Source organism: Somniosus microcephalus, chromosome 3 (assembly GCF_052327205.1).
Source record: "Somniosus microcephalus isolate GS21.2 chromosome 3, FLI_Smic_1.0, whole genome shotgun sequence".
NCBI classification, from domain to species: domain Eukaryota; kingdom Metazoa; phylum Chordata; class Chondrichthyes; order Squaliformes; family Somniosidae; genus Somniosus; species Somniosus microcephalus.
The window spans coordinates 173,955,277-173,982,175 of record NC_140989.1 but is presented as its reverse complement, the minus strand read 5'-3'; the positions used below and the strand labels follow the sequence as shown (position 1 = coordinate 173,982,175).

Below are 26,899 nucleotides of genomic sequence, written 5' to 3'. Positions count from 1 at the left end.
ATCTTTATTGTTTTTCTTGAAAGTTGATTGATATTGATTTTGTTAACCTCAAAGAAAGGGGGATGTAATGATCAATAACATGTCATTCTGGAGTGGTACATTAGATGGAGCCGTAGAGCTGTATAGAGCTGTATATTTAGTTGTATGTGTTTAAGACTACACTACCCATGATGCACTAGGCTACCCAGAAGGCAGTAGTCAAGATGGAAGCCTGCACACAGAAGCACACATGCTGAATCTCTACAGATGCTGTACCTAGAGAACGTGTACTGAATAAATGTCTAGCTAGAAGCTAGTTGTTCATAATAAGAATGTCTAGTTATTAATGAACATAACACCTACTTCAAGCGACTGTCCTGTCTGACAGCAGCAGCCAGTCCACAGCCCGCAGTTTTCAGCAAACACCCATCTTCCAGTCCTGTGTAACATCCAGGCCATAATAAAAGGGGAAAACTGAGGTTGGTGAGGTCTGCAAGTTAGAATTCCCTCAAAAGCTGAAATTATTAAATCTACTTAGTTCCTCCCTATAATGTGGCTCAGATGGATAAACATATTCTTTGTAACCAGTTCAAGCTATTGTATGAAATTCTATGCACATGAGGCTTCAAACACTTATTTAAACAGTGAGATGACATATCTGTTCCAAACCTTACCTCAAAAAGCCTTCAGATGGAAAGCTAATTTCCATGCTACAGGAAACTTTCGTTTAACCGGAGGTTAAATGTCCGGAAAGCTCTATCTACCGGCAAAATTCAGGAGTCGTTTCCTATAAGTTTTTTTACTTCTCGGTTTTTTTTTCCAGTCAGGCTCTGCAAGGTCTAGCTGAAGCTGTTGCTTAGCTACAGAGACGCTTTTAAGCTGCGGCCGACTGTTCTGAAGCTGTTGCTAAGCAACAGGGTTTGTTGATTCACACGGAGCTCTGAGCTCTGTATGTTTTAACATTAGCGCTGGTTTCTACGGCAGTTTTGATGGTACGGCACCAGCTCGGTCCCGTCAGTGCCGGATACCAGAAAGTTTCCTGTATTTGAAAAATTAGCTCATGATATTTAAGAAAAAACTACTGGAAGATGTGTCTGTATGGGTTGAGTTAGGCTCCACAGTTGAATATCCTGACAACACTTACTGTGTGTAGACAATCACGAACATTAATCCATGTCTATGGCGTACCTCTAACATGGAAGTTAATTTGCACTTTTAATGCCAGATTTAAAACTATTCACTTGGCGTCTAAGAAGTACGAACAAGAAAACCTTAATACGAAACATGGTTTGTTGTTTTTAATTAATGTATACTCGAATCATATTTACAGAAAGTAAAACAAGGCAAAGTAATATCCATGGCACCACTTCAGTCATATACAGAACCTTTCTTGATACGTTGCGTCTAGATGTCTGTGTTTTGCTTCAGAACCATTTTGAGATTTGATAGAGATTGTTAGATGGAAGGAAGGTGATCAAACCGCTGCTGACGAACCTGCTTTCTGGGATCTGGTGCAGGAGACCCATTATTACCAGGGAGCTGAGGCAAAAGCTGATTTTAAAAATGACAAAATAAACTAATAAATATGCTACAAGAGTTTGTGATGTGAGCCATAGGCCTTGTTTTTACCCCCCCACTCCCAAACCCCTTGACAGGCAGGAAAGGGTCAGGCAAGGGGTTAAAGTCTTGAAAATGGAAATCCTGCTGCGTTCCCAGCTGGCACAATATTAATGTTGGCGTTTCAGGCCATCGATGAGGCTCCCACTAAAAGCAGGCAGAGGGCTACTTAACATGCAAAAGTCACATAATTGTTGCCACAACGTAATATTAATGTCAAGGCAGGGGGAGTCCCACACCAGGGTGAGAGGAGCCAACTGGCCAGAAGAGGCCAAGGTAAGTCTTATAAATTTCCTTCTGTTTGAACTCCTTGTGGGCCAGGAGGAGCAGGAGTGCAACTATGGCCTCCCCCCGATCACGAGGGAACCCTCAGCCCTGGCCTCCCCCCAGATCTCAAAGGAAATCCCCTCTTCCCACTGACTGCCTGGGACTGTTTCCATGGGTCCCCGGCTGCGGCCTCCTGTGGCCAAATTCCCGCACCCGCCCACCAGCCAGGTAGTGAATCTAGCCGAGTGTCAAGCGGGATTCCAGGAAGTTTAATTTAAATGAGGCCCTGCTGTTAAGATCAGTCGGGCCTCCACATCCCTGAAAAGTCCAGGTGTGCCACCCACTATTGGGCTCCCCTGCACCCTTCCCAACCGCCCCCCACCCCCGCACCCTTCCCAACTGCGTCCCCACCCCCGATAAACATTGATGACATAGAGTGAGCACTTCTCAACCTTGGATTAGAATTTACTGCAGCTTCAGCAGAATGTACATTATGATCTTTATCAGTCACAGCATAAATATTAGATAAGTAGAGTGCCACTGAAACAATGAATTTTTTGACTGATTAAATGGATTATAGTTAAATATCCTTTAATCAGATGCATTGTTTATTTTCATTATCATCATTTGCTGAGAGATTAATGTGTGGCAAATAGTCCCATTCCTAACCTGGCCATTATTTACGAATGCTCACATTGCTCCCGTATGTGTTATGTTGGAAAACAAAACTTGTTTAAAGGATTTGGCTGCACTTTGGATTTCGGTCACATCTCTGGAATGTTGTTTATTATTATCATGCTGAAACCTGCTTATTAATCCTCCAGCTAAAAGGAAGCTTTACTATGATTACAAACGGGGCCATTTTTAAACAAATACTTTCTGATTTTTAAGTAGCCCAGTACTTGGATATAGCTGTTCTACAGAGCTCTCTGAAACTCAGAGTGGTTGCACAGAGTTGTCATAAATGGAGTGCATCGTAAACAGAGTGTAAAAGTTGGGAATTTAGTGAGAATGGAACTCTCTGGTAAGTAGTGGGTGAGTAGGTCTCAAAATGAAATTTAGTTTTACATTTACATTTCCTACCCTACAACAGTAACTACACTTCAAATACATCTGAGAATCAGGCTATATATAGAAAGATCAGAGGAGAAGTGAAAAAGGAAATAACAGGGCAAAGAGAGGGTATGAGAATAGAATGGCAGCCAACATAAAAGGTAATCCAAAAGTCTTCTATAAGCATATAAATAGTCAAAGGGTAGTAAGAGAAGGGGTGGGGCCAATTAGGGACCAAAAAGGAGACCTATGCATGGAGGCAGAGGGTATGGCTGAGGTACTAAATGAGTACTTTGCATCTGTCTTCACCAAGGAAGAGGATGCTGCCATAGACATAGTAAAGGAGGAGGTAGTGGAGTTACTCGATAGGATAAAAATTGATAAAGAGGCAGTATTAGAAAGGCTGGCTGTACTTAAAGTAGATAAGTCACCAGGAGTGGATGGGATGCATCCTAGGATGCTGAGGGAATTGAGGGAGGAAACTGTGGAGGTACTGGCCATAATCTTCCAATCCTCCTTAGATATGGGGATGGTGCCAAAAGACTGGAGAATTGCAAATGTTACACCATTGTTCAAAAAAGAGTGTAAAGATAAACCCAGCATCTACAGGCCAGTCAGTTTGACCTCAGTAATGTGGAAGCTTTTAGAAACAGTAATCAGGGACAAAATTAACAGTCACTTGGACAAGTGTGGATTAATTAAGGAAAGCCGGCACGGATTTGTTAAAGGCAAATCGTGTTTAACTAACTTGATTGAGTTCTTGTATGAGGTAACAGAGAGGGTTGATGAGGGTAATGCAGTTGACTTAGTGTACATGGATTTCTAAAAGGCGTTCGACAAAGTGCCACATAATAGGTTTGCCAGCAAAGTTGAAGCCCATGGAATAAAAGGGACAGTGGCAGCATGGATACGGAATTGGCAAAGTGATAGGAAACAGAGAGTAGTGGTGAATGGTTGTTTTTCGGACTGGAGGAAGGTATACAGTGGTGTTCCCCAGGGGTCGGTTCTAGGACCACTGCTTTTCTTGATATATATTATTGACTTGGACATGAGTGTATAGGGCACAATTTCAAAATTAAACTAAATATAAACTAATAATATACATATAAACTAAATAGTACAATTCTGAAGGGGGTGCATGAACAGAGAGACTGGGGGTATGTGTGCATAAATCATTGAAGATGACAGGGCAGGTTGAGAAAGCAGTTAAAAAGGCTTAAGGGAACCTGGGCTTCATGAATAGAGGTATAGAGTACAAAAGTGTGGAAATTATGATGAACCTGTATAAAACACTAGTTCGGCTCCAACTGGAGTATTGTGTCCAATTCTGGGCATCACTAGCGGAAAGGATAAATAGGGCGGTCACAAGGACTTTAAACTAGTAAATGGAGAGGAGGGCTCAGGTGGAAAAAGTAGTATAAATAATAATTCTAAAACAAATGAAAGGGAAGAGAATAGAGTAATAATCAGGCACTTTAGGCCCGACAAGTAAAGGGAAAAATAAAAGATGTAAAGTAATTAAACCAGGAGAGATAAATAAGAAATGTGTGAGTAAAACATTAGAGCAGAAGGACAGGTTAGAGTGTGTAGCCCAAATAAGTGTTCTTTATACAAATGCATAGAGATTAAGAACAAACTGAATCAACTGCAGGCGCAAATTCAACTTGGAGAGTATGGCATGGTAGCCATTACTGAGACATGGCTGCAAGACAGTCAGGACTGGGAACTAAATATACCAGGTTATTGTGGTGATTATTCCTTGATTAGTAAAAGTATTGTGATTCGTTGTTTGTTAACTGCCTTGGGATATGTGTTGTAATCTCATTGGTAGTTGATGATCACATGATGTGTTGTGGCTACCTTAAATTCAGTCCTTTTCTAGCTTTAGTTGGGACTGGATGTAGAAAGATATGCTGCTGATTTTAAAGTTAATAAAGCCTAGCTTTGGAAGGCCAATCTATTCTTTATTTCAATTTATTAACTTTATGTTAGAATGGAGCGATATCTTCAACCAGAACGATTCAAGGCTGACCCCAATTCTGCTGGAGTGGATGATAAATGGAAACATTGGTATTGTACATTTAAAAACTTTTTGGGCGTGTTGGATCAAGAGGCTCTAAATAAGCTGAATATGCTGATCAACTACATTGACCCGGATGTATATAAATATATTTTGCACTGTAAAACTTATGAAGAGGCTATTTCTACATTGGAAAAGATTTTTGTTAAACCAAAGAATGAGGTATTTGCACGTCATCTTCTATCTGCCCGTAGGCAGCAGGTGGGAGAATCTTTGGATACTTATTTACAAGCACTTCGGTGCCTTAGTGTTGACTGTAATTATAAGGCTGTGACGGCTGAAGAATATAAGGACGAATCGGTACGGGATGCTTTTATTAATGGATTACTGTCTAGATCAATTCGTCAGCGGTTGTTAGAAAATAAGACTCTGGATCTTAAAAGTGCTTTTGAGCAAGCTTTTACATTGGATGTGGCTCAGAGAAGTTCGGATTCTTATGCTCTTTTTAATCGGCCTGCGACTATGGTTTCGGCAGTTTCGGATGAAAAGGAATTATGTGGACTTAATGGGAGTGGTTTACTAGATTTTGAAACAGTTTCTACTTCGGCGGCCGTTGCCTCTAGGATTCAGAAGTGTCATTTTCGTGGGAATATCCGGCACCCTCGTCTGAAGTGTCCTGCTCGGGAGGCTGTGTGTAGTAAATGCGGCAAGAGAGGTCATTATGCACGTGTGTGCAAATCATCAGGTTCAATTACCTTCCCTTCTCCTGGTGTGGGAGGGTCTTCCTCCACTACCTCTTCTGTGACTATTCAGCCTTTAGATAGGGCGTTTATTGCATCAATTTCTGCTGCATTTGCTCATGGCCTAAACAAAGCTATAGTTACGGCTCAAGTTAATGGGTTGGAAGTGAAGGCCCTTATAGATACGGGCAGTACTGAGAGTTTTATAAGTCTTCAGTTTGCGAAGGAGAAGCATTTGAAAATTTCGCCTGTTACGTATCAGGTGTGTATGGCTCAGACGACCCTTACTTCACAAATAGCTGGTTGTTGCTTTGTGAAAATGGTTCTTCTAGGTAATACGTATACTGATATACGCCTATCTGTTTTGCCTAATCTCTGTGCGGATATTTTGATTGGACATGATGTGCTTCAGTTACACGAGTCTCTTAGTCTTTCATTTGGAGGGACTAAGCCACCTTTATCTATTTGTGGATTAACCTCTTTATCTATTCCTCCATTATCACTTTTTTCCAATTTGATGTCGGATTGTAAGCCAATTGCTACCAAGTCAAGAAGATATAGTAGTCAGGATAGAGAATTTATTAATTCTGAAGTTCAACGTCTCTTATTGGAAGGAATCATTGAACCTAGTTGTTCGCCTTGGCGAGCACAGGTAGTTGTCACGACTAATGAGAGACACAAGAAACGAATGGTGATAGACTATTCCCAAACTATTAATAGGTATACTCAATTAGACGCGTACCCTTTGCCTAAGATTGATGAGCTTATCAATAAAGTATCTCAGTATAAAGTTTTTAGCACTATTGATTTAAAGAGTGCTTATCATCAGATTCCTATTGTTAAGAAGGATCAACCATATACGGCCTTTGAGGCTGGTGGAAAGCTGTATCAGTTTTGCCGAATACCATTTGGTGTTACTAATGGTGTTGCTTGTTTTCAACGGGCAATGGATGCTTTTATAAGTGATAACTCCCTCTCTGACACCTTTTCATACTTAGATGACATCACAGTGTGTGGCAAATCAAGGGTGGAGCATGATTCTAATTTAAAAAGATTCCTTCAAGCTGTGGAAAAAGTTGGTTTAACTTTTAACAAAGAGAAATGTATCTTTTCAACTACTGAGGTAAATCTATTGGGGTATATTATTTCGGGAAATAAGATTAAACCAGATCCAGAACGTCTGCGACCATTGATCGATTTACCTTGTCCTACTAATTCTAAGGCTTTGCAACGAGTTGTTGGACTGTTTTCTTATTATTCTAATTGGATTGCAAATTTTTCACGGAAGATCCGGCCTCTTATTCGGGTTACGACATATCCTCTATCATGGGAGGCCAGGACATGTTTTGAGAATTTTAAAAAGGATATTTTAGGAGCAGTTGTGCATTCCATTGATGAGCAGGTTCCCTTTGTGATTGAGACGGATGCTTCGGATTTTGCAATTGGGGCTACTTTGAACCAAAATGGAAGACCTGTGGCCTTTTTCTCACGTACTTTGAATAATAGTGAAAAAAGACATTCCTCAATAGAAAAAGAGGCATACGCAATAGTAGAAGCATTGCGTAAATGGAGGCATTATTTATCGGGGCGACATTTCACGTTGGTAACTGATCAAAAATCTGTGTCCTTTATGTTTGATGTTAAACATTTTGGAAAGATTAAAAATGATAAAATAATGAGATGGAGGATTGAGTTGGCATGTTACCATTTTGATATAGTTTATCGTCCGGGGAAGGATAATGTTGCTGCTGATGCACTGTCGAGGGCTTAATGTTCTGTGATTCACGGAGATACGCTTATTAATCTTCACAATGCCTTATGTCATCCTGGGGTTACGAGGATGATACACTTTGTACGCAGTAAGAACTTGCCTTTTTCAGTTGAAGACGTCAAGCGGATGACTTCATCATGTTCTATCTGTGCTCGGTGTAAACCGAATTTCTTTAAGCCTCAACGAGCTCATCTTATAAAGGCTACTTCTCCTTTTGAACGTTTGAGTGTCGATTTTAAGGGACCTCTTCCTTCAACTACTCAAAACCGATATATATTTACTGTTGTGGACGAGTTTTCAAGGTTCCCTTTTGCTTTTCCTTGTGCAGATGTATCAGCTGCTACAGTTATTAAATGTTTGACTCAACTTTTTGTCATCTTTGGGATGCCTGCGTATATCCATTCGGATCAGGGAAGTTCTTTTATGTCTTCCCAGTTGAAGGAATGCCTTCAGAGTCGGGGAATTTCTACTAGTAGAACTACCCCGTATAATCCCCAGGGTAATGGACAGTGTGAACGATACAATGGGGTGATCTGGAAGGCAGTTATGTTGGCGTTGACATCCCGGAACCTTAAGAATACACAGTGGGAAATGGTGCTGCCTGATGCCCTGCATTCCATTAGATCATTGCTTTCAACGGCTACTAATGTGACCCCCCATGAAAGGCTCTTTAACTATCCGCGGAGATCTACTACGGGATATTCGGTACCTTCATGGCTTACTATGCAGGGACCTGTGTTGCTTCGACGCCATGTTAGATTGTCAAAATATGACCCCTTGGTGGAGGAGGTGGAGCTGTTGGAGGCAAATTCCCAATATGCTCATATTCGATTCCAAGATGGGAAAGAAAGTACTGTTTCAATTAAAGACTTGGCTCCTTGTGGGGGCCAGCCCTCTTCTGAGGATATTAATAATGGTCATGATTCGGATAATGTGGATGCTGTTACAGATACTACGAATATTTCCAATCCGATTGCAGATAATCATACTTCTATTAGTCAGCCTTTGATAGATGTTTATGACCGTCCCAGTTCATCTTCTGATGGGATTTCTAATCCGGAAACCATTGAGAATCGGGATATGGATAGCCTTCCTGTTGAAGATACTTCTGTGCCTTCTGGCGTGGGAGGGCAAGGAATTTCACCAAGGTTAAGAAGGTCGACACGAACAAGATATCCGGTCGAACGATTGAAAATGGACTTTTAAATTGATAGTAATGTTTTAAAAATTGTTGAAATATTATAGTATATTGTTTTAGTTGAGAGATACTTAATACTTATGCGTAATGTTATTATTTGTTGTTGTTCATTTAGTATTGTGTTATGTAAATAGTTTTATCCTCGTGCATAGTTTAGTTGTAAATAATTAATTGTAAATTGTAAAAATTAGGTCGGAGTCTATTTTAAAAGGAGGGGTGAATGTGGTGATTATTCCTTGATTAGTAAAAGTATTGTGATTCGTTGTTTGTTAACTGCCTTGGGATATGTGTTGTAATCTCATTGGTAGTTGATGATCACATGATGTGTTGTGGCTACCTTAAATTCAGTCCTTTTCTAGCTTTAGTTGGGACTGGATGTGGAAAGATATGCTGCTGATTTTAAAGTTAATAAAGCCTAGCTTTGGAAGGCCAATCTATTCTTTATTTCAGTTATAAAATCTACAGGAAAGTTAGGGGGAGGAGTAGCCTTAGTGATTAAGGATGAAATCACTTCAATAATAAGAAAGGATATAACAAAAGGTAAGCAGGCAATGGAGACTTTATGGGTAGAACTAAGAAATAATAAAGGATTTAAGACTGTAGTGGGAGTTGTGTGTAGGCCCCCTGCAATGTTCCCGTTAATTTTGTTTTGGGTGCACAGCCCCTTTAAGGGGCTGCACGACCCATTCAAAATACCGCACTTGCGCGGTTTTCTCATTGAAAAGTCGGCGAGCCGGCTGCGTGGAAGTTCCAGAGAAGGGAACATTGGCCCCCTGGTAGCAGCTGTGAAGTGGTAGAATGTATAAATGCAGAGATTAGACAAGCATGCAGTAAAAGCAGAGTGGTTTTAATGGGGGATGTTAACTTTCATATAGATTGAGATAAGCAGACTAGCTCATGTCAGAAAGGTAGTGAATTTCTTGAGTGTATTCAGGATAGTTTTCTGCAACAATATGTCCTAGAAGCAACAAGGGAGCAGGCCATATTAGATTTAGTAATGACCTGAAACGTTAACTGTTTCTCGCTCCATAGATGCTGAGTACTTCCAGCATTTTCTGTTTTTATTACTAAGATTCTCGATTTAAATACGGCTGACTTCAATGCAATGAGACAGAGACTGTCTACAGTAAACTGGGTAAATCTGTTATTGGGTAAAATGACAGAAGATCAGTGGGAGATGTTCAAAAACGAATTTAATGTGATACAGAACCAGATTATACCCCTGAGGGGCAAGAGCGCTACTTGCCAAAAAAAAGTTATGGATGACTGAAGAGGTGAGTGACAGCATAAAACTAAAAGAAAAAGCTACAAAAATGCAAAAACTAGCACAGATCCTGGCAACTAGGAGAGATACAAAGAACAACAAAAGGTGACAAAACAGATAATAAGAGCTACAAAAAGGGAGTTGCAAGGGATATCAAAATAAACACAAAATTATTTTACAATTATATTAGGAAAAAGAGGGTGGTCAGGAGCAATGTGGGCCCCTTGAGAATTGATAATGGTGAAATTGTAAATGAAAATAAGGAAATAAAGATATGTTGAATAATTACTTTGTGTCAGTATTTACAGTAGAGGAAGAGGATAGCATGCCGGACATCCCAAGGAAACTAATATTGAATCGGGGACGGGGACTCACCAAAATGAATGTAAGCAAAATAACAGTAATGAAGAAAATAATGGCACTAAAGAGTGACAAATCCCCAGGATGGTTTCCATCCCAGGGTTTTAAAGGAAGTAGGTGAGCGCATTGTAGATGTCCTAACTATAACTTCCCAAAGTTCTCTCGATTCGGAAACCATTCCTTTTAGATTGGAAAACTGCGCATGTCACTATTTAAGAAAGGTGAGAGAGAGAAACCAGCGAATTATAGACTAGTTAGCCTAACATCTGTTGTCGGGAAATTACTAGAGTCTGTAAGGCTAGGGTGACTGAACATCTTGAAAGTTTTCAGCTGATCAGAGAAAGCTAACCTGGATTTGTAAAGGTAGGTCATGCCTGATGAACCTGATTGAATTTTTGAAGAGGTGACTAAAGTAGTGGACAGGGGAATATCTATGGATGTTATTTATATGGACATTTGATAAAGTCCCACATAAGAGTTTGTTGGCTAAAGTTGAAGCCCATGGAATTGAAGGCAAATTATTGACCTGGTTAGGAAATTGGCTGAGCGGTAGGAAACAGAGCGTAGGGATAATGGGCAGGTTCTCTAATTGGCAGGATGAGACTAGTGGTGACTAGTGGTGACTAGGGGCAGCACGGTGGCATAGTGGTTAGCACTGTTGTCTCACAGCACCAGGGACCCGGGTTCGAATCCGGCCTCGGGCGACTGTCTGTGTGGAGTTTGCACATTCTCCCCGTGTTTGCGTGGGTTTTCTCCGGGTGCTCCAGTTTCCTCCCACAGTCCAAAGATGTGCAGGTTAGGTTGATTGGCTATGATAAATTGACCCTTAGTGTTAGGGGGATTAAATACGTGGGGTTACGGGGATAGGGTGGGATATGTGTTGGTGTAGGGGTTACGGGGATCGGGTGGGATAGGTGTCGGTGCAGGCTCGATGGGCCGAAATGGCCTCCATCTGCACTGTGGGGTTTCTGTGATTCTGTGTCCCGCAAGGATCTGTGTTGAGGCCTCAACTATTCACCATATTTATTAACGACTTGGACGATGGGATGGAAAACCACATATCCAAGTTTTCCAGTGACACAAAGATAGGTGGCATTATAAGCCGTGTAGATGGAAGCATAAAATTACAAAAAGATATTAATAGATCAAGTGAATGGGCAAAACTGTGGCAAATGAATTTCAATGTAGGCAAATGTGAGTTCATCCACTTTGGACCTAAAAAGGATAGAACAGAATATTTTCTAAATAGTGGAGGTCCAAAGAGACTTGGGGGTCCATATACATAGATCATTAAAATGTCATGGACAGGTACAAAAAATAATCAAAAAGGCTAATGGAATGCTGGCCTTTATATCTAAAGGTCTAGAATACAAGGGGGTAGAAGTTTTGTTACAGCTATACAAAGCCCTGGTTAGACAACACCTTAGAGTACTGTGAGCAGTTCTGGGCACTACACCTTAGGAAGGATATGTTGGCCTTGGAGGGAGTGCAGTGTAGATTTACCAGAATGATACCTGGACTCCAAGGGTTAAATTACGAGGAGAGATTACACAAACTAGGATTGTATTTCCTGGAATTTAGACAGTTAAGGGGTGATTTGATCAAAGTTTTCAAGATATTAAGGGGAACTGATGGGGTAGATAGAGAGAAACTATTTCTGCTGGTTGGTAAGTCTAGGACTAGGGGGCATAGTCTAAAGATTAGAGCTAAGCCTTTCAGGATTGAAATTAAGAAACACTTCTACACACACAGGGTGGTAGAAGTTTGGAACTCTCTTCCACAAATGGCAATTGATGCTAGGTCAATTGTTAATTTTAAATTTGAGATTGATAGATTATTGTTAACCAAAGGTATTGAGGGATATGGGGCAAAGGCGGGTATATGGAGTTAGGTCACAGATCAGCCATGATCTCATTGAATGGCGGAATAGGCTTGAGCGGCTGAATGGCCTACTCCTGTTCCTATCTTGTTGAAATATACTTTTTTTAAATTAAGACTGCATTATTCAGTTTATGTGCACACACTTATGGTTTTTGCATACAAATGAAGGGTTGTTAAGCATTCTGGGGAATGGACTTTCTATGCCTTAATTAGGCCATCTTTGGTTGGCTTCACATATTCTCCAATCTTACCACCTACTCTCTCAATGAAGATTCCTGTTCAGTACTATCTGGGCCCAGGAACATAGTCCATTGTACTAGAACTTAACAATGGCTGGATGGAGGTTCTCTGAATTGGAAAGATACCTAAACACAAAGGGAACAGGCCTCAATGAGATGATGGACCAGCTGCTCGCTTTGTTACTTCTATCAAATGGCGCTCCAAAAACAATAAAACTATTTTCTAAATTCATTTCAGAAACACTGGCCATTCACGACTGAACTTTTTATATTTTTGAACAGACTATATTTATTTTGTTTTGGCTTCTCGTCCCGCTCCAGTTACCTCTGGAATACCCCAAGGATCTATTCTTCACCCCTGCCTTTTTCTCATCTACATGCTGCCCCTTGGCCATATCAACAACAACTTGCATTTGTATAGCGCCATTAACGTAGCAAAACGTCCCAAGGCATTTAACAAGAGCGATATCAATAAATGTTTTTGACAGTGAGCCACAGGAGACATCAGGACAGGTGACCAAAAACTTGGTCAAAGAGGTAGGTTTTAAGGAGCATCTTAAAGGATGACAGCGAGGTAGAGAGACAGAGAGGTTTAGGGAGGGAATTCCAGAGCTTAGGGCCAAGGCAGCTGAAAGCACGGCCGCCAATGGTGGAGCGATTAAAATCGGGATATGCAAGATGCCAGAATTGGAGGTGCGCAGAGATCTCAAAGACTTGTAGGGCGGAAGGAGGTTACAGAGATAGGGAGGGGCAAGGCCAGTGAGGGATTTGAAGACAAGGATGAGAATTTTAAAATTGAGGGGTTGCCGGACTGGGAGCCAGTGTAGGTCAGCGAGCACAGGGGTGATGGGTGAATGGGACTTGATGTGAATTAAGATACGGGAAGCAGAGTTTTGGATGAGTGCAAGTTTATGTAGGGTGGAAGGTGGGAGGCTGGCCGGGAAAGCATTGGAATAATCAATTAACAAAGGTATAGATGTGGATTTCAGCAGCAGGTGAGCTGAGGCAGAGTCGGAGTCGGGCGATGTTACGGAGGTGGAAGTAGGCAGTCTTGGTGATGGAGTGGATATGTAGTTGGAAGCTCCTCTCGGGGTCAAACACAACACCAAGGTTGCGACCGGTCTGGCTCAGCTTCAGACAGTCGCCAGGGAGAGGGATGGAAATGGTGGCCAGGGAATGGAGTTTGTGCCGGGGACCAAAGACAATGGCTTCGGTCTTCCCAATATTTAGTTACAGGAAATTTCTGCTCAGCCATTACTGGATGTCAAACAAGCAGTGTGACAAATCAGGAGATAGTGGAGGGGTTTGGGTTCCACATGTACACTGACAACACCCAGCTCTACCTTTCCACCACCTCCCTCCACCCCATCACTGCTTCTTGTGTTGTCAGCCTACTTGTATGACATCCAGCCCTGGTTGAACTGAAATTTCCTCCTGTTAAACAGTGGAAAAACCAAAGCCATTGCCTTTGGCCTCCACCACAAACTCTGTGCCCTTGCTGTTGATTCCAACCCCCTCCCCTGCCACTGTCTTAGGAGTCTGCTAGCAATCTCAGCATCCTCTTTGACTCTGAGCTGATCTTCTGACCCCATATCCTCTCCATCACAAAGACTACCTCTATAACATTGCCCGCCTCCACTCCTGCCTCGAGCCATCTGCTGCTGAGAGCATTGGATTTGTTACCTCCAGACGCGACTATTCCAATGCTCTCCTGGCCGGCCTCCCATCCTCTACCCTCTGTAAACTTCAGCTCATCAAAGACGCTGTGGTCCGTATCCTATCACACACCAAGTCCTGCTCACCCATCACCTCTGCCCTTGCTGATGTACTTTGGTTCCCAGTTCCCCAATGTCTCAAATTTAAATTTCTCAACCTTGTGTTTAAATCCTGTCATGGCCTTATCCCGCCCGATCTCTGTAACTTCCTCTCGGCCTACAATCCTTTGAGAGCTATGCATTCCCCCCGACACTAGCCTCTTGTGCAACTTCCACTCCCTTCGCCCCACCATTGGCTGCCGTGCCCTCAGCCATCTAGGTCCTATGGTCTGGAATTCCAACAACAACAATAGCTTGCATTTATATAGCGCCTTTAACATAGTAAAACGTCCCAAGGCGCTTAACAAGAGCATTATCAATAAATATTTTTGACAGCGAGCCACAGAAGGAGTTCTCAGGACAGATGACCAAAAGCTTGGTCAAAGAGGTAGGTTTTAAGGGGCATCTTAAAGGATGAGAGAGAGGTAGGGGCGGAGAGGTTTAGGGAAGGAATTCCAGAGCTTAGGGCCAAGGCAGCTGAAAGCACGACCGCCAATGGTGGAGCGATTAAATTCAGGGATGCGCAAGATGCCAGAATTGGCGGAGCGCAGAGATCGCGAAGGCTTGTAGGGCTGGAGGAGGTTACAGAGATAGGAAGGGGCAAGGCCATGGAAGAATTTGAAAACAAGGATGAGGATTTTAAAATTGAGTCGTTGTTGGACCGGGAGCCAGTTTAGGTCAGAAGCACCTAACCTTCTCTCCTCTTTTAAGACCCTCCTTAAAATGCAACCATTTGACCAAGCTTTTAGTCACCCCTCCTAATATCTCCTTCTTTGGCTCAGTGTCCATTTTTGTCTGACTACACTTCTGTGAAGTGCGTGAGATGCTTTTCTATGTTAAAAGTGCTATAAAAATGCAAGTGGTTGCTGTTTGAAAAGTAATAAATAAGCCAACCTCAAAATTGAGTACATATGTGTTGAAAGTACACCTTCAGTAAATGTCACGTTTAGTGCTAGTGTTGGTGCTAAGTGACTAACTGTGTGCTACTTTTGTCTGTGCTGAGTTAACTAATCTCAGAAGTGAGGGCAGTTAAGGTGTTATAATTTACCTCAGCATTCCTGGGTGAAGGAATGGCAAACGTTAGCCAGAGTTGTTGCTTCTGATTGTCATTTAGTGATCTTGTGGGTGGACACTGGGTAGAAGATAGGAGTTGACTTGTTTCTGATGCCCCATCTGGTAGAATAGCCTGTTAGGCCTCACTGACTAGGCTCGCACATAAATAAATAGCTACTTGGGTGAGGAGGTGGAGGGCTGCTGACACCTGTGGAACCATGTCCAACATAAGTCAGTGCATTCAGGAGGGAGGAGAGAAAATTAGAAATAAAAAATAATACTGCATTTCGTTGCCATTACATACTGTGCACTTAGTCCCATGAAAGTAAATTTTACCTCATAATTTGTATTTAATTTTAATACTTTAATGCATATGGATTTATTTTCTTTCATGTTATTTAAATTGAATTCCATTTCTCCATTTTCCATTTCTTTTTGTAACCACACTCAATATCTGGTTAATATGATAAACTGGGCAAAAGCAGCTCAATCTGTACCTGCTGCCTTTTGCGATTCCGGCCATCAAGCCACGGCCTGGATTTTTCATTTTCATCTCGATATAAATCAAAGTACGGGTTTTTGAACAACTCTTCACAGCTGCATCTGTCCTCTGGATCCGTTTTCAAACAGCTCTGAATTAAAATGGACTGAATTTTATTTGCTATCGGAATAAACAATTTTGAAAAAACGAATGTCTTTAAAAGAAGCAAAATATAGACAAGTACTGCATATCCTACTGAAGGCAGCAGATACTTCTCACCTTCATGAAAGCCAGAGCATGAGGGTTTATGTTTGGAAACTTTTCTTCTAAGGGTTCCTAAAAAATAGAAAGTTTCTATAATATGTAAGATTTACTGAACAGTAAGGAAAGCAACTTTTTCAGTAAGCTCTTAAATGGTACTATGAAAAATATCTATTGATGATTACAGAAAAAAATAGTTTACATAAGCCTGTTACAATTCCCAAAAACTCAATGTCAAATTCTGGATAAAAGCACTCAGGTAGGAAACCTTAAAAAAAATTCCCACATTTTCTTCCCTTTCTTTCTCGAGAGCACTGACTCAGGCTGTAGTGCAGTTCCACACACGTGGAAACCAATTGTAACACCTTAGTGATGCAAACCTCCCCGGTCTAAACAGCTCACTCCCAATACAGGTTTTGCACTTAACAAATAAGCCATCAAGCCACCCAAAACCTGATTTTTTTAAGGTATTTAAAAAACTCAGATGAGTGTAACGCTCTCTCCGATGGCCTAATGGGTAAAGTATAGGCTGCTTTAGTTATATGTGCCAGAAGGTCCCAGTTTTGATTACTTGTCAGTTTTGAGTTGGATGACTGCAGCTGGAATGCTACAACTGGCCTTACCACACCTGGGCTACGGAGGGGGAAAATTAATTCCTGCTGCTGATCACAATCCAGCAACCTCCAGTGGAAAATGGGTATTGAGATGGTTTCCGGTTTTAGCTTTGCTCTGAAGGTTCCCATGACCGAGCAGCGTGCTGACACTTACTGCTAGGCTTGCACATGGAAAACTTGTGCACAGTACCAGAGGGATGCCTGTGCTCATAAAATTACCCCAGCTAGTGGTGCCAATGTCTTTAGGACAGAAGGGGAGAAAGAAATGAAAGGGAAGTTACTAGCTAATTTAAAAAGATACTGATCTCTTACAGCAACAACAACTTGTATTTATATAGCGCCTTTAACGTAGTAAAATGTTCCAAGGCGTGTCACAGGAGTGTTATAAAACAAAATTTGACACTCAGCCACATAAGGAGATATTAGGGCAGATGACAGGTAGGTTTTAAGGAGCGTCTTAAAGGAGGAAAGAGAGGTAGAGAGGCGGAGAGGTTTAGAGAGGGAATTCCAGAGCTTGGGGCCTTGGCAGCTGAAGGCACGGCCACCAATGGTGGAGCAATTAAAATCAGGGCTGCTCAAGAGGCCAGAATTTGAGGAGCGCAGATATCTCAGAGGGTTGTGGGGCTGGAGGAAATTACAAAGATAGGGAGGGGCGAGGCCATGGAGGGATTTGAAAACAAGGATGAGAATTTTAAAATTGTGGCGTTGCTTATTCAGGAGCCAATGTAGGTCAGTGAGCGCAGGGGTGATGGGTGAACAGGACTTGGTGCAAGGTAGGACACAGGCAGCAGAGGTTTGGATGACCTCAGGTTTACGGAGGGTAGGACGTAGGAGGCCAGCCAGGAGTGCGTTGGAATAGTCAAGTCTAGAGGTCACAAAGGCATGGATACCTAGTATCCCAATGGGTCAGCTGGTCAGTGCATTGCGCGTGTGGTATTAAACCATACTGAACAGGAGGGTCCCAGGCATAATCCCTCATCTCTGCTGAGTTAGCTAATCTCAGCCTGGATTGTGATGGAAGCTTCAAACTTTGATGCTGCTCAGGATCAAGTAACCTGCTGACATTGACTGTCTACACTCACTTGGGAAGGATAGCCACTTGAATATAGGGAACACTGTGCCCATGGAACTTAATCTCTTGAATAAATTACTACCATCTGGACAGGAAAATAAAACTGAGAGCATTAAAAGTAACTGCAGGAGATACTCATATCTTACAGGAAACTTTCTTTTATCCGGCACGGACGGGACCGACGTGGTGCCGGTTCATCAAATATTCCGGAAAACCGAACGCTATAGTAAAAGATACGGAGCTGAGAGCTCCGTATAAAGCAACAAACCCTGTTGCTTAGCAACAGGTTCAAAACAATGGCCACAAGTTGCAAGCGTCTCTGTAGCTTAGCAACAGCTGCAGCCACACCCTTGCACAGCAACACATGGAGCAAGGCAAGTAATGAAAGCTACCTGAACCTACTCCTGAATTTTGCCGGTTAACTGACATTTCCGGTTATTTAGGGGCCGGTTATTAGAAAGTTTCCTGTAATTGGCTTTTTCCAACTCCTGCCTCTCCCTTCCACTATCTCCTCTCCCCCATTGGAAACATCGCTCAGCATGGAGCCATTCCACTGACATTAGCAACAACGTCCATCAGTGGGAGGCAAGATCCAGAGAAAGAGAGAGATGTTGCCTGGCTTGTTGAGTGTTTCCTGCATTTTCTGTTTTTGTTAGAGAGAGAGAAGCAGATCTCATGGCGAGGGGGAAGACTAAGGAGAGAAGTTAGTACCATGCATATCTCTTACTAGGTAGTTGCAACGTTTTCATCACACCAAGGTGGGAAGTACTTTAAACTTCCTTATCCTTTAAAATGGTAGTATTTGTATTGATGTACTGTGATTCACTAGTTCATTTGTATTGTAAAGATGTAATAGTTGTTACATTATCTTCTGTAGTGCACAACTTACCATATCCTCAGGGTCTGACTCAGGTAAACTAACACCCAGGAAAAATTGGTTATTCTGGAATACATGCTCGTGTCTTGGGATTAGATTACCTAAAAAAAAAGGTCTAAATAATGCAATAAACATTACATATACACCATAGTCATGTTAACATAAAGTAAATGATTACATGATGATAGACTAGTTTACCCAGAGTCCTTATCATCAGGTAGATTTGGTCCACATCCGATTTCCCAGGCCATAAGGCCTGTCCAGACACCAGCTCTGCAAAGACAGTACCTACAGCCCAGATATCTACTGCAGCCCCATACTGTGCATCTCCCACAAGCAGCTCAGGTGCTCGGTACCACCGGGTTGCTACGTAGTCTGTGTAATCATCTCCCGGACCGGCTGTTGGGAAAAATAAAAGTCATATAATTTCACACAAAATAAGGTCTCTTCAGACCATGGCTGTAGTTTGCAGATTTACTTTCTCCCGTTGGTATGCTCATAAAGGCTAGGAGGTAACAGTATTTTTAAAAATCACATAAACCAAAAACTAAATAATTTATATGTGAACTAGCTGGGGGTGCCCGGTGGTGCCGAGGCTTTTTTGAGGGCATGTTGTTGTTGGAAGAGAGAGAGAGAGCGACTGGGGGGAAGAGAGAGAGCAAGCGACTGGGGGGGGAAGAGAGAGAGCGAGCGACTGGGGGGGGAAGAGAGAGAGCGAGCGACTGGGGGGGAAGAGAGAGAGCGACTGGGGGGAAGAGAGAGAGCGACTGGGGGGAAGAGAGAGAGCGACTGGGGGGAAGAGAGAGAGCGACTGGGGGGAAGAGAGAGAGCGACTGGGGGGAAGAGAGAGAGCGACTGGGGGGAAGAGAGAGAGCGACGGGGGGAAGAGAGAGAGCGACTGGGGGAAGAGAGAGAGCGACTGGGGGAAGAGAGAGAGCGACTGGGGGGAAGAGAGAGAGCGACTGGGGGGAAGAGAGAGAGCGACGGGGGGGGAGATAGAGAGTGACTGGGGGGGAAGAGAGAGAGCGACTGGGGGGAAGAGAGAGAGCGACTGGGGGGGAAGAGAGAGAGCGACTGGGGGGAAGAGAGAGAGCGACTGGGGGGAAGAGAGAGAGCGACTGGGGGGAAGAGAGAGCGACTGGGGGGAAGAGAGAGAGCGACTGGGGGGAAGAGAGAGAGCGACTGGGGGGAAGAGAGAGAGCGACTGGGGGGAAGAGAGAGAGCGACTGGGGGAAGAGAGAGAGCGACTGGGGGGATGAGAGAGAGAGAGACTGGGGGGAAGAGAGAGAGCGACTGGGGGGAAGAGAGAGAGCGACTGGGGGGAAGAGAGAGAGCGACTGGGGGAAGAGAGAGAGCGACTGGGGGGAAGAGAGAGAGCGACTGGGGGAAGAGAGAGAGCGACTGGGGGAAGAGAGAGAGCGACTGGGGGGAAGAGAGAGAGCGACTGGGGGGAAGAGAGAGAGCGACTGGGGGGAAGAGAGAGAGCGACTGGGGGGAAGAGAGAGAGCGACTGGGGGAAGAGAGAGAGCGACTGGGGGGAAGAGAGAGAGCGACTGGGGGGAAGAGAGAGAGCGACTGGGGGGGAAGAGAGAGAGCGAGAGACTGGGGGGAAGAGAGAGAGCGAGAGACTGGGGGGGAAGAGAGAGAGCGAGAGACTGGGGGGAAGAGAGAGAGCGAGAGACTGGGGGAAGAGAGAGAACGAGAGACTGGGGGGAAGAGAGAGAACGAGAGACTGGGGGGAAGAGAGAGAACGAGAGACTGGGGGGGAAGAGAGAGAACGAGAGACTGGGGGGAAGAGAGAGAACGAGAGACTGGGGGGAAGAGAGAGAGCGAGAGACTGGGGGGAAGAGAGAGAGCGAGAGACTGGGGGAAGAGAGAGAGCGAGAGACTGGGGGGAAGAGAGAGAGCGAGAGACTGGGGGAAGAGAGAGAGCGAGAGACTGGGGGGAAGAGAGAGAGCGAGAGACTGGGGGGAAGAGAGAGAGCGAGAGACTGGGGGAAGAGAGAGAGCGAGAGACTGGGGGGAAGAGAGAGCGAGAGACTGGGGGGAAGAGAGAGAGCGAGAGACTGGGGGGAAGAGAGAGAGCGAGAGACTGGGGGGAAGAGAGAGAGCGAGAGACTGGGGGGGAAGAGAGAGCGCGAGAGACGGGGGGAAGAGAGAGAGCGAGAGACTGGGGGAAGAGAGAGAGAGAGCAAGAGACCGGGGGGGAAGAGAGAGAGAGAGCGAGAGACCAGGGGGAAGAGAGAGAGAGCGAGAGACCGGGGGAAGAGAGAGCAAGAGACCGGGGGGAAGAAAGAGAGAGCGAGAGACCGGGGGAAGAGAGAGAGCGACGGGGGAGGAAGGGGGAGGAAGGGGAAGGGGGAGGAAGGGAAGGGGGAGGAAGGGGAAGGGGGGAGGAAGGGGGAGGGAGGGAAGGGGGAGGAGGAGGGAGGGAGGGGGAGGGGGAGTGAGGGAAGGGGGAGGGAGAGGGAGGGAAGGGGGAAGGGAGAGGGAGGGAAGGGGGGAGGGAGAGGGAGGGAGGGGGGAGGGGGAGGGAGGGAAGGGAGGGAAGGGAGGAGGGGGGAGAAGGGGGAGGAGGGGGGAGAAGGTGGGGGAGTGGGGAAGGGGGAGTGGGGGAGGGGGGAGTGGGGGAGGGGGGAGGGGGAGGGGGGAGGGGAAGGGGGAGGGGGAAGGGGGAGGGGAAGGGGAGGGGAGAGGGGAAGGGAAGGGGGGAGGGGAAGGGGGAGGGAGGGAAGGGGAGGGGAAGGGGGGAGGGGGGAGTGGGGAGGAGAAGGGGGGAGGGGAAGGGGGAGGGGGAGAGGAAGGGGAAGGGGGGAGGGGGAAGGGGGAGGGGAAGGGGAGGGGAGAGGGGAAGGGAAGGGGGGAGGGGAAGGGGGAGGAGGGAAGGGGAGGGGAAGGGGGGAGGGGGGAGTGGGGAGGGGGAAGGGGGGGAAGGTGTGGGGGGAAGGGGGGGAAGGTGTGGGAGGGGGGAAGGGGGGGAAGGTGTGGGAGGGGGGAAGGGGGGAAGGGGGGGAAGTTGTGGGAGGGGGTGAAGGGGGAAGGTGTGAGGGGGAAGGTGTGGGGGGGGAAGGTGTGGGGGGGGAAACGTGGGGGGGGAACGTGGCGGGGGAACGTGGGGGGAAGGTGGGGGGCGGAAGGTGGGGGGGAAGGTGAGGGGGGGAGGTGTGGGGGGGAAGAGGGGGAAGGTGTGGGGGGGGAAGGGTGGGGGGGAGGTGTGGGGGGGAGGTGTGGGGGGGAAGGTGTGGGGGGGAAGGTGTGGGGGGAAGCTGTGGGGGGGAAGGTGTGGGGGGGATGGTGTGGGGGGGATGGTGTGGGGGGGGAAGGTGCGGGGGGGAAGGTGGGTGGGAAGGTGGGGGGGAGGTGTGGGGGGAAAGGGGGGAAGGTGTGGGGTGGGGGAAGGTGTGGGAAGGGGGGAAGGTGTGGGAAGGGGGGAAGGCGTGGGGGGGAAGGTGTGGGAGGGGGAGGGGGAAGGTGTGGGGGGAAGGTGTGGGAGGGGGGGGAGGGGGGAAGGTGTGGGAGGGGGGATGGGGGAATGGCGTGGGAGGGGGGGAGGTGTGGGGGGGGAAGGGGGGAAGGTGTGGGGTGGGGGAAGGTGTGGAAGGGGGGGAGGCGTGGGGGGGTAGGTGTGGGAGGGGGGAGGGGGGTTGTGTGGGGGGAAGGTGTGGGGGGGGAGGGGGAAAGGCGTGGGAGGGGGGTGGTGTGGGAGGGGGTGAAGGTGTGGAAGGGGGGAAGGGGGAAGGTGTGGGGGGAAGGGGGGGGAGGGGTGAAAGTGGGGAGGGGGGGAAGGGTGGAAGGGGGAGGGGGGAAGGTGGGGAGGGGGAAGGTGTGGGAGGGGGAAAGTGTGGGGGGGGAAGGGGGGAAGGTGTGGGAGTGGGGGAAGGGGGGAAGGTGTGGGAGTGGGGAAGGGGGGAAGGTGTGGGGGGAGGGGGGAAGGTGTGGGAGGGGGGAGGGGGGAGGTGTGGGAGGGGGGAGGGGGGGAAGGTGTGGGGGGGGAAGGGGGAAGGGGGGAAGGGGGGGAAGGGGGGAAGGGGGGAAGGTGTGGGGGGGAAGGGGGGAAGGTGTGGGGGGGAAGGGGGGAAGGTGTGGGAGGGGGGAAGGGGGGAAGGTGTGGGAGGGGGGAAGGGGGGAAGGTGTGGGAGGGGGGAAGGGGGGGAAGGTGTGTGAGGGGGAAGGTGTGGGAGGGGGGGAGGTGTGGGAGGGGGGGAAGGTGTGGGAGGGGGGGGAAGGTGTGGGGGGAGGGGGGGAAGGTGTGGGGTGGGGGGAAGGTGTGGGGGGGGGAGGTGTGGGAGGGGGTAGGTGTGGGGGGGGAGGTGTGGGAGGGGGGAAGGTGTGGGTGGGGGGGAAGGGGGGAAGATGTGGAGGGAGGAAGGGGGGAAGGTGTGGGAGGGGGGAAGGGGGAAGGTGTGGGAGGGGGGAAGGGGGGAAGGTGTGGGAGGGGGTAAGTGGGGGAAGGTGTGGGGGGGGAAGGTGTGGGAGGGGGAAGGTGTGGGAGGGGGAAGGGGGGAAGGTGTGGGAGGGGGGATGGGGGATGTGTGGGAGGGTGGAAGGGGGGGAATATGTGGGAGGGGGGAAGGGGGGAAGGTGTGGGAGGGGGAAGGTGTGGGAGGGGGAAGGGGGGGAAGGTGTGGGGGGGGAAGGGGGAGGTGTGGGAGGGGGAGAGGGGGGTGGTTGTGGGAGGGGGAGAAGGGGGGGAAGTTGTGGGAGGGGGGAAGGGGAGGAACATGTGGGGAGGGGGGAAGGTGTGGAGGGGGGGAAGGTGTGGAAGGGGGGGAAGGTGTGGGTGGGGGAAGGTGTGGGAGGGGGGAATGTGTGGGGGGGGAAGGTGTGGGGGGGGGAAGGTGTTGGAGGGGGGAAGGTGTGGGGGGGGGAGGTGTGGGAGGGGGGGAAGGTGTGGGACGGGGGGAAGGTGTGGGACGGGGGGAAGGTGTGGGAGGGGGAAGGGCGGAAGGTGTGGGAGGGGGGAAGGGGGGAAGGTGTGGGAGGGGGGGAAGGAGTGGGAGGGGGGAAGGGGGGAGGTGTGGGTGGGGGGGAAGGGGGGAAGGTGTGGGAGGGGGGGAAGGTGTGGGGGGGAGAGGGGGAGGTGTGGGAGGGGGGAGGGGGGGAAGGTGTGGGTGGGGGAAGGTGTGGGAAGGGGGGAAGGCGTGGGGGGGAAGTGTGGGAGGGGGAGGGGGGAAGGTGTGGGAAGGGGGAAGGTGTGGGGGGAAGGTGTGGGGGGGAAGGGGGGGAAGTGTGGAGGGGGGAAGGTGTGGAAGGGGGGAAGGTGTGGGGGGGAAGGTGTGGGGGGGGAAGGGGGGGAAGGTGGGGGAGGGGGAAGGTGGGGGAGGGGGGGAAGGGTGGAAGGGGGGAGGGGGAAGGTGGGGGAGGGGGGGAGGTGTGGGAGGGGGAAAGTGTGGGGGGGAAGGGGGAAGGTGTGGGAGTGGGGGAAGGGGGGAAGGTGTGGGAGTGGGGGAAGGGGGGAAGGTGTGGGGGGGAGCGGGGAAGGTGTGGGAGGGGGGAGGGGGGAAGGTGTGGGAGGGGGGAAGGGGGAAGGGGGGAAGGGGGGGAAGCTGTGGGAGGGGGGAAGGGGGGAAGGTGTGGGGCGGGAAGGGGGGAAGGTGTGGGGGGGGAAGGGGGAAGGTGTGGGAGGGGGGAAGGGGGGAAGGTGTGGGAGGGGGGAAGGGGGGAAGGTGTGGGAGGGGGGAAGGGGGGGAAGGTGTGGGAGGGGGAAGGGGGGAAGGTGTGGGAGGGGGGAAGGTGTGGGGGGGGAAGGTGTGGGAGGGGGGGAAGGTGTGGGGGGAAGGGGGGGAAGGTGTGGGAGGGGGGAAGGGGGGAAGATGTGGGAGGGGGGAAGGGGGGGAAAGTGTGGGAGGGGGGAAGGGGGAAAGGTGTGGGAGGGGGAAGGGGGGGAAGGTGTGGGAGGGGGTAAGTGGGGGGAAGGTGTGGGGGGGGAAGGTGTGGGAGGGGGAAGGTGTGGGAGGGGGAAGGGGGGAAGGTGTGGGAGGGGGGAAGGGGGGAAGGTGTGGGAGGGGGGGAAGGGGGGGGATGTGTGGGAGGGGGGAAGGGGGGAATATGTGGAGGGGGGAAGGGGGGAATATGTGGGAGGGGGGAAGGGGGGAATGTGTGGGAGGGGAAGGGGGGAAGTTGTGGGGGGGGAAGGGGGGAAGGTGTGGGAGGGGGGAAGGGGGGAAGTTGTGGGAGGGGGGAAGGGGAGGAAGGTGTGGGAGGGGGGGAAGGTGTGGAAGGGGGGGAAGGTGTGGAAGGGGGGGAAGGTGTGGGGGGGAAGGTGTGGGAGGGGGGAAGGTGTGGGAGGGGGGAAGGTGTGGGGGGGAAGGTGTGGGAGGGGGGGAAAGGTGTGGGAGGGGGGAAGGTGTGGGAGGGGGGAAGGGCGGAAGGTGTGGGAGGGGGGAAGGGGGGAAGGTGTGGGAGGGGGAAGGGGGGGAAGGTGTGGGAGGGGGGGAAGGAGTGGGAGGGGGAAGGGGGGAAGGTGTGGGAGGGGGGAAGGGGGGAAGGTGTGGGAGGGGGGAAGGGGGGAAGGTGTGGAGGGGGGGAAGGTGTGGGGGGGGGGGAAGGTGTGGGGGAAGGTGTTGGGGGGAGGGGGGAAGGTGGGAAGGCGTGGGAGTGGGGGAAGGGGGGAAGGTGCGGGAGGGGGGGAAGGTGGGGAAGGTGTGCGAGGGGGGGAAGGGGGGAAGGTGGGGAAGGGGGGAAGGTGGGGAAGGGGAAGCTGGGGGAGGGGGGGAAGGTGCGGGAGGGGGGAAGGTGCGGGAGGGGGGAAGGTGGGGAGGGGGGAAGGTGGGGGAGGGGGGAAGGTGGCGAGGGGGGGAAGGGGGGAAGGTGGGGGAGGGGGAAGGTGGGGGGGGGAAGGTGGGGGAGGGGGGAAGTGGGAAGGTGTGGGAGGGGGGAAGGGGGAAGGTGTGGGAGGGGGGAAAGGGGTAAGGTGTGGAAGGGGGGAAGGGGGGAAGGTTGTGGGGGGGGAAGGGGGAAGTTGTGGGAGGGGGGTAGGTTTGGGGGGGAAGGGGGGAAGTTGTGGGAGGGGGAAGGTGTGGGGGGAGAGGGGAAGGGGGGGTGAGGGGAGGGGAAGGGGGATGGGGGGAGGGGAAGGGGGGATGGGGGAGGGGAAGGAGGATGGGGGAGGAGAAGGGGGGATGGGGGAGGGGAAGGGGAGGGGAAGGGGGGATGGGGGGAGGGGGATGGGGGATGGAGGGAGGGGAAGGGGGTGGGTGGATGGGGGGAGGGGAAGGGGGGATGGGGGAGGGAAGGGGGATGGGGAGGGGAAGGGGGATGGGGGAGGGGAAGGGGGATGGGGGGAGGGGAAGGGGGGATGGGGGGATGGGGAGGGGAAGGGGGATGGGGGAGGGGAAGGGGGGATGGGGGAGGGAAGGGGGGATGGGGGAGGGGAAGGGGGGATGGGGGAGGGGAAGGGGGGATGGGGGAGGGGAAGGGGGATGGGGAGGGGAATGGGGGATGGGAATGGGGGATGGGGGGAGGGGAATGGGGATGGGGGATGGGGGAGGGCAATGGGGGATGGGGGAGGGGAATGGGGGATGGGGGGAGGGGAATGGGGATGGGGGAGGGGGAGGGGGATGGGGGAGGGGAATGGGGGATATGGGGGGAGGGGAATGGGGGATAGGGGAGGGATGGGGGGAGGGGAATGTGGGGAGGGGAATGGGGGATGGGGGGAGGGGAATGGGGGATGGGGGAGGGGAATGGGGGATGGGGAGCGGAATGGGGGATGGGGGGAGTGGAATAGGGGATGGGGGAGGGGAATGGGGGATGGGGGGAGGGGAATGGGGGGAGGGGATGGGAGGGGGAGGGTGATGGGGGGAGGGGAATGGGGGATGGGGGAGGGGAAGGGGATGGGGAGGGGAATGGGGGATGGGGAGGGGAATGGGGGATGGGGGAGGGGAATGGGGGGTGGGGGAGGGAATGGGGGATGGGGGGAGGGGAATGGGAATGGGGGGAGGGGAATGGGGGGTGGGGGAGGGGAATGGGGGATGGGGGAGGGGAATGGGGGATGGGGGAGGGGAATGGGGACGGGGGAGGGGAATGGGGGACAGGGGGAGGGGAATGGGGGACAGGGGGAGGGGAATGGGGATGGGGGAGGGGAATGGGGGATGTGGGGAGGGGGGATGGGGAGAGGGATGGGGGAGGGGGATGGGGGAGCGGAATGGGGGATGGGGACGGGGGATGGGGAGAGGGGAATGGGGAGGGAATGCGGGAGGGGAAGGGGGAGGGGAATGGGGGGATGGGGAGGGGGAATGGGGGATGGGGAGAGGGGAAATGGGGGGTGGGGGGAGGGAAGGGGGAGGGGAATGGGGGAGGGGAATGGGGGAGGGGATTTGGAGGGGAATGGGGGAGGGGA

The 26,899-nt window shown here is 49.9% G+C and overlaps 1 protein-coding gene across 1 annotated transcript in view; it reads right to left on the bottom strand.

Annotated features, from left to right (window-relative positions):
* Positions 1-1,287: 1,287 nt before the first annotated feature.
* Positions 1,288-26,899, bottom strand: part of LOC147121583 (cyclin-dependent kinase-like 4) — a 32,005-nt gene continuing 6,393 nt past the window's right edge. The window contains exons 2-6 of the mRNA XM_085977967.1: positions 18,760-18,960; positions 18,574-18,662; positions 16,017-16,073; positions 15,754-15,888; positions 1,288-1,530 (exon numbers count right to left, since the gene is read on the bottom strand). Of these exons, the coding sequence (XP_085834093.1) occupies positions 1,435-1,530; positions 15,754-15,888; positions 16,017-16,073; positions 18,574-18,662; positions 18,760-18,960 (578 nt within the window). The 3' untranslated portion in view covers positions 1,288-1,434. The remainder of the gene's footprint in view (positions 1,531-15,753; positions 15,889-16,016; positions 16,074-18,573; positions 18,663-18,759; positions 18,961-26,899) is intronic.